This window comes from Fukomys damarensis, unplaced genomic scaffold, assembly GCF_012274545.1.
Source record: "Fukomys damarensis isolate Sample0158 unplaced genomic scaffold, DMR_v1.0_HiC HiC_scaffold_17, whole genome shotgun sequence".
NCBI lineage: Eukaryota > Metazoa > Chordata > Mammalia > Rodentia > Bathyergidae > Fukomys > Fukomys damarensis.
The window spans coordinates 35,707,031-35,714,430 of NW_022900929.1; the positions used below are offsets into that span (position 1 = coordinate 35,707,031).

At 51.7% G+C, this 7,400-nt stretch overlaps 1 protein-coding gene across 1 annotated transcript; it reads right to left on the reverse strand.

Moving 5' to 3' along the window:
- Nucleotides 1-2,776: 2,776 nt before the first annotated feature.
- Nucleotides 2,777-4,310, reverse strand: Chst14 (carbohydrate sulfotransferase 14; the record flags this gene model as incomplete). The annotated part of the gene is made up of 1 exon (XM_010625035.1): nt 2,777-4,310. A coding segment is annotated over one exon (1,020 nt), but the record flags the coding sequence as incomplete, so codon positions are not given.
- Between the last annotated feature and the right edge of the window lie 3,090 nt (nt 4,311-7,400).

The window sequence follows — 7,400 nt, forward strand, 5'->3', positions numbered from 1 at the left end:
AACAGGTGTTGTGTCACCTCCTGGGAAGAAGAAGAAAAGGGAGGAGGGAAAGGACCTCAAAGTATAGGTGGTTTCTGTGCAGTGGCTTCACATGGGCTAAGCAGTCAGAGCCCAGGCCTGAAGTCCAGACCCCTTGGGGCTTCCGGTCCCTCTGTTCAAGGCCCTCGGCTCAGGAGAAGTTAGCAATGCCACCCCAACCTGCTGTGCCCGGGAGACCTGAGCTGCTTGGAATGAGCATCTTCTGACAGCCCCTGTCCTCTTAGGCGCCAGCCCATAGCACAGGGCTTGGCTCTGTGGGGATCAGAGCTGACCCAGGAAAAGGAGAATCCCAGAAGACATGGTCCTCAGAAGCCACATTCCTGGTGACCCAGAGCCTGCAGGACCCTACAGTTCTGGCCTGTCTGCCAGTCTAAGGCAAGTTCCATGAGCGCTGGCTTGACCCCATAGCTCCTTGGCAGCTTTTTTTCCCCTAGGACCAGGTTTTACTATATAGCCTAGGTTGGCCTCTAATTTGAAATCCTCTTGTCTCAGCCTCCTGAGTGCTGGGATTATAGGCGTGTACCACTACACCTTCTAAGGAGTTCATTCCTGGAATGGAAGGGTAGATGACAACTTGTTGCTAACTTGTTCTTCAGGGGCTGCTTCTTAGGCAGCACTTGGTCTTGCTGCTCCTCTTCCTTCCTCCCCACAGGTGCTCAGCTCTGGCCATCAGGATGCTCCGTGGTCCAGCAGCCCTTTCCTACCTGGGAGGGGATAGCCAATAAACTAAGCATGTCAAGGAACTTCATCTGTCTCCCACTCGTGTGGGGCAGGGACTGGTCTGCCTGACTGGATTGGATTCTTTGCAAATGAAGAAGAGAGTAGGGAGAATGTTGGGAAATGCTCCTACCCACAAAGCCATCTTTCCTTCATCTAATGTCACTTCCTAGTTCCTCTTCTCTCTACTCCCATCTTCCATAAACTAGCTCTCCCTGTGTGGGCTCATCTGTCCCTTTCTTTCCCTATTTGGGAAGCACTAGCTACACCTTGGGCAGGTTACTTACCTTCTTTGTAAAACAGTCAATACCTAAAGCTGTTCTAGAATGAATTTGAATGAGGCTCAGCATTCTCTGGGTGGTCTGGATTCCCTCCTGAAGACCTCTGGGTGGGGGACTAATTGGCTCCTGTAGTGAAGTCCATAGGTCCCAGGCGAGGAGGAAGGAGAAGGGTGGAGGGCTCCTGAGGGCCTGGCAACTCACAGAAAGACTGACTCACTGGGAGAGGAAGTGAACCCAGAGTTCAAAGGGGCTCCACCCAGACCTTGTGACTACAGCACTGGGCTAGAAAGTGTCCTGGCTTCTTCCTCATCCCCACAGGTCTCAGAGATCAGGTGTTTAACCAGCATCTCAAAGAATACCCAGAACTGGGCTTGGGGTGGGCTTTTTTGCTCATTTTGTCTTCATTAATCAACATAGGTTGGACATTATTATTCCCATGCAGTGGGGAAATGGAGATTCAAAAAAATAAGACAGTTGGAGAGTAGAACTTGGTTTTGACCAGTGTAAGTGAAGTCTCCAGAGCTGAAGGGACCTTGACACAGACAGGGGATCAGGTAAGTTCTGCCGGTGAGTGATGGCAGAGAGTCGTGAGTGCCCATAGAGGCCATTCCCCCAAATCTGGGTAACAGAAGCAATGCTTCTCTGCAAAGTCAGGCCAACATCAAGGCTAGGTACAGATGGCACCTGTAAGGGCCACCCTCACTGCTTACCAGAGGATCAGGTCCCTAAAGTGTAGCAGCCCATGCTGGGAGATCTAACAGGGAAGAGCCAGCTCTGGCTTTGCATCTCTTGCATGGGTATAGCAGGGGTAGCCCTTGGTGGGCCTGGGAGCAGTGCAGGCCAAGGGGGAGTCAGACCACAATGGCCCTATCTTCTCCTCCTCTGACTGTATTCTTCCCACCTTGCCCACAATGTCCTGCACCTAAGGCAACTCCTTGCCTCCCCACCCCTTGCAGTGCTGAGGATGGAACCCAGGGCCTCATGCAAACCAGTTAAGTGCTCTACCACTAGATACATCCCCACCCTGTTCCTTGAATTCTCAGTGCCAGGAAATAACCCATCTCTGGCTCATCTGAAAACACTCTGGGGGCACTCAAGAAGTATGCCTGAGCTGGGTGTGTCAGCACACACTGTAGTCCCAGGAGCTGTGAAGATCAAAGCAGGCCAGCCCTATCCCATCTCAGGAAAGGAAAAGGACTGAAGTATTCCTGCCTAAGAAGAGGCAGAGCCCATCTCTCCTCCATACTCACTTCTTCAGGAAATAATCCAGGTAGGTATGCTTTGGACCCAGGGCCTTTCCTAACCCGGATTGTGCTTTGGTGGCATCTCAGATCCAGTATGTCCTATGAGAAGCCCCGGAGGGATCCATGGTTTGGCAATTGCCCACTGAACCTGCCCAAGCAAGTTATACATTGTTTTACTATCTCTACCTGCAAGCTGCCTCTTTTGACCTGGGAGATAAGACATCTAGGACGCTTGCTTCACCCGCAACAGTTCAGAGGGGCAGTCACAGAGAAGCTCACTTTGTATACAAACAGCTTTATTTAAAAAATCAGCTACAGGGGGTGGGCTTATAAGAATTCAGCTGGATATGCCAGCCACAGGTGTAATCTTGAAGGCCTTGCAGGGAGGAGAGAGAGAATTAGGGTGGACATTCCCAGAGCTCTAAGAGGAGGCTGGATATTTGGATGTCTGCAGGGCCACGTCCTGCAGCTACCAGGCAAGGGCCTTGCTTCAGTTTTTCCTTTCCTTGGAAGGAAAAAAAAAAAAAGGACAAAATTCTGGCAAGTGCAGTGAATTTTGTCTGGAGCAGGAATGCAACAAAGTCATTTACAAGGCACAACTGCTCACTCCAGTCCCGAGGCACACGGGGTGGGTAAATGCGGGGTCAGAGCAACAGGGTCAGTGCTCCTAGTTGGTGCCACCTCTGGGGTTGGCCACAGGTTAAAGTAAGGTGGACCAGGTGGCACATTCTCTGCAGCCAGGAGCCCGAAGTGTCCAGGAGTAGATGGGACAAAGCAAACCAGCCCACACTGGCACTCGAGATACCCCCAGTAGGGAGCAGCAGCCTCCTGTCTCTACCTGTCTCTGAGCCACTGCAGGTACCCAATTTGGCCTAGGAGCTCCTGGGGCAGTCCCTGCCATCCTGGCTTCTGCAAAAGCCCCAAGCTCCAGAGCCAGAGTTTCTCTAAATGGCAGGTGGAAGCTGGCATCAAAACCAGTACCCAAAAGCTGCTGGCCTCACACCCATGGTCACTGGTGGCAGGCCTCCCTGGTGACATTAGGCAGTGGGTAGGCAAAGAGGGAGAAGTCTAGGATGTACTTGGGGAGCACATCCTGCAGCAGGGCCCGAGGGACACTGCACAGATGATAGTGCAGGCTTTCGGGGCTGACTGGTCGGTACCAGGCCTGGCGAGCTGGGAACCGGACATGGGGTGGTGCCCCCACCCACTCCAGCACCTGGTTGGCATCAGTCTCCAGCCTCTCATAGGAGCCCACAAAGTTGTAATGCACGGCACAGGGTTGGCACAGGTGGTACACAGGCATCCAGTGTTCGTTCATGCGCTCTGGGTCCTCTTCCACCAGGTATCTCAGAAATTCTGCGAAGGTGACATCATCTCCTGCTGGGCTAGGTCCGGATCCAGGCCGGTACCGCCTCACAATCTCGGCTCCATAGCGCTGCTGGTACTCGCGGATCTCGCCAAACTTGTTGCGATAAGCAGAGAGGAGGCGTTCCAAGGGGTTCCGTACAAACAGGAACTTGAAGTAGTGCTGCAAGCGGTAGCGAATCTCCTCGGGCCGTAGATCCGCCAGGAACACCAGGTCACTGCGGTGGTCCATCTTGAGGCGGACGTCCACGCTGTCCAGGACGCCGGCCAGCACCTTCAGCACCCGCTTCCAGTTAGAGCAGGCCACCTTGGGGACGTAGCAGTAAAGAAAGCGGTGGCGGTCACTCACGAGGATGTGCCGCAGCAGGGTGCGCCGCTGACCCACCGGCAGGTCCCAGGGGTCCCTTGGCATGCCTGGCTGCCGGCACAACGCCCGCAAAGTCCGGTTCCGGACGTCCTGCAGCACTCGCAGGTCCGAGTCCCGGTCCTCCGGGGACGGCGCCCCAGGCTTGGGGGATGCAGTGCGCCAGGCCGCGCCCTCGCGGCTGAGCGGGTGCAGGGGAAGGGGTTTCATCTCGGCCAGGATGCCCCGCTCGATCATGAGCAGCAGCCCGCTGGAGGCAACGATCACCGCGAACATCAGCATGGACGGCAGTAGCAGGGGTCATTTATAAGAATTCTATATTTTTGATCCTAGGAATAATTCTATTAAACTCATTTCATTTTTGTATTATTTAATATTCGTTTTATATTGTAAGAGGTCATTAAGATTTGGTGCAATTTTAATTATGATTGCCATCTCTTTCCCTTCAATGTTTCACTACTCTGCTTGTCTTTATTTCTCTTAATCAGATTTGTTTTGAAAATTACTTTTCTGGGAAAAAGTGAATACCCCAGTATTTCTCTGGGACCCTGTCACCTAGAACTGTATTCCAACCCTTTCACTTACTTCTATGTGTTTATTTTACCCTGGGTGTCTTTCTTGTGTACAACATTTTGCCGTGTTTTTCTTCTGAATCCATTGGGCTATTCTATTTCTCTTGATGGATGAATTGATGACATTGACACTGGTGGTCCTAACTGATATAGATAGACTTAAATTTGTCATGATATTTTTCTCTTGTTGGCACTTTTATATTTTCAGCCTCTACCTTTCCTTTCTTGCCTTCCATAATTGATTTACTCTTTTGGGCCTCATGGTGTTTGGCACTCCATTGTCTTTTTCTAGGAATTTGTTTCATTATTTGTTTTGTTTTGTTTTTAGTGTTGGTTATTGAATTAATGAAATTTCCCAGGACTTCTTTAGGGCGTCCCTGCGGGGGCGGGCTACAAGGGGACCCCCACCCTAGAGAGGGCGCCAGAGCGGGGGCTGCTCCAGCCATCGGGCTTGGGGACAAGACCAGCGCGGCAGAGAGCCAGGCCTTGGTTCCGCCTCCCACAGCGCGTGGCCCCTCAGAGATCTGGTCGAGGCCTTGCATCCACCACCCTGCCCTCGACTCTTGTCTAGCCTGGCCAGCCCATCCACTGGGGTCTGAAGGCAGGGAGGCTGCAGGGGGAGGGAAAGACGCAAGGACAGGAAAGAGGCCTGTCTTTCTGGCTGGAAGCAGAGTTCCCCAGTGTGCGTGCCCCTAGGTGCCCTTACCTCCCTCAGTCCAGCAGGTCCTGGCACTGCAGCAAGGAGAACCGAGATGGCCAGGCACTAGCCCTGAAACTTAGCAGTCCCTGAGGACTGTGATGCTTATCCTCTGGGTAATGCTGGAAGCGCAACCTCTAAGCCCACATCATTGGGGTAACAGGGACACTCTGGACAGAGGCTAATGACAAGCTGTGCTTCAGTCAGGAGCGCTGGTATGCTGGGCCAGGGTACTTCTTGAAGGATGAGCTGGAGGTACAGAGCAGCAGGGAACATCAAGCAGCCTCCTTGCCTGGTGCCAAGTATGTGTGCTTAGGAGGACTGGGCTGGCCGTGGCTGGAGGCAGATCAGGAGTGCTGGGCATGTCTGCCGTCACCCATCCCCACTGGAACTAGGAACCTAAGCATCTACACTTGACCATGCTGTGTATAGGCTGCCAGTAAGGCTCTGAAGCAGGGCAGCCAAAGGATTGAGGCAGGTGCCTGCCAAGTATTTTAAACTTCCTTTTTCACTTGTCACAGCCACCCTTTGGGCTGTTAGGTACCATGGGCGTTGTACAGCACAAGTAGCAAAGAGGCTCAGGGACGCTGAAACTCAGTGCGAGTTAGTCTTATTCTAAAACCTTAATTCCCGGTTATGATGCTTCAGAAATTAGTGGAGCACAAGGAATGGATAGGAGGAAGCAGATGACCTCAGGACAGGGTGATGGAAAAGAACAAAAGACACTACAGTAGGGAGGGATGGAGTGAACACTGATTAGATGGGGGGTTCTGGGGATGAGATGAAATTACAGGGTGCACAGATAAGCTTCCGGGTCCCAGGAATATGGGAGCACACAGGGTAAGTCGGGGGAGAGGTGATTCTGAGGGTCTTTCTGCATCTCCCCTGCAAGCTGGGGCACCTCTCAGACCACAGGTAGCCTTCACCCAACTGCCACTTGCTTCCAATAGTACTAGAGATCGATTCCTGGTGGCAGATTAGTTTCTACTGCGATCATTTTCCTCCTAACATACAGAGGGGGAAGAAAGACCTTTTATGCTGGGAGAGGAAAGTTTTTGACAATTTGACCACGTGCGCATTTCTCTGCTGGAGGGTAGTTTAATGTGCTAGCAGTCAATGAGGCAGTCGTTCTTACTTGGGGTGGGGGGTGAGGGCTTGAGCAAGGTGCTTATCTACGTGCCAGTTCCCTGTCTGTAAAAGGAGGATAGGCCACCAGCCAGCTCCTGGGACTCTTGTGGGCAGTACACGAGGGCAGTGCTGCATCAGTTGTGTTGCTGAAAACTCCAAGGAAAGCAAGCTCAAGAGCCATGGAGCCTTGCTTTGCCTTCCAGAACCCCCACAGCATTAGCATTTTGTTCTTTTTTTGTTGTTGTATTTTGGTACTGGGGATCAAACGCAGGTCCTTGTGCTTGCAAGGCAGGCCGTGGAACCAGTGAGCTAAATCCCTGGCCCACCCATAGCATTAGAATCAGCCACCCCTTGAGCCCCGCCAACACTGATGCTTCAAGGCTGAGCTGCACCACCGGCCAGTCCATCACAATATGGCCTCCACTCCCACAGTGATGAAGGAGCACCAGCTACAAGACAAAGGCCCTGGGACAGTTTCTGCTGGATGGTTCCACAGTGTGACCATCTATCTTCACCATGTAATGTACCCTGAGACAAGTTGCCAGGTCACAGTGGGCAATCCAAAAATTTCACACACCCAGGCAGGTGGCTATGACCACCATGGTGTCAAGAGTCAACCTCAAATTCCTGTTCCCTTTGCTTATTCTTTCCCCCCAATTTTCCTACGCTCAATGTTTAGTGGCCTCCATTAGCACCTGTGCCAGAAGAGAATAGGACCCAATGCAGTAAGAACAGTGAGTCCCCCCACATTTACATACCAAAAATGACAGGACACACAGGAAACGATCCTTTTCTAAATCAATACAATTTCTCAAATTTATTATTTTTTTTCTTAAAGAAGTACTTCTAATCTCTGTCAAAAGGAAGGTGAGGAAAGGTCCCCCTCCCTTGTAAACACTGAAATACAGATCTGGGGAACCAGGATCGACACACACAAAAAGTGCATTTTACAAAATATCAACTAAAATATATTTTACATGGATTATGCGTCCA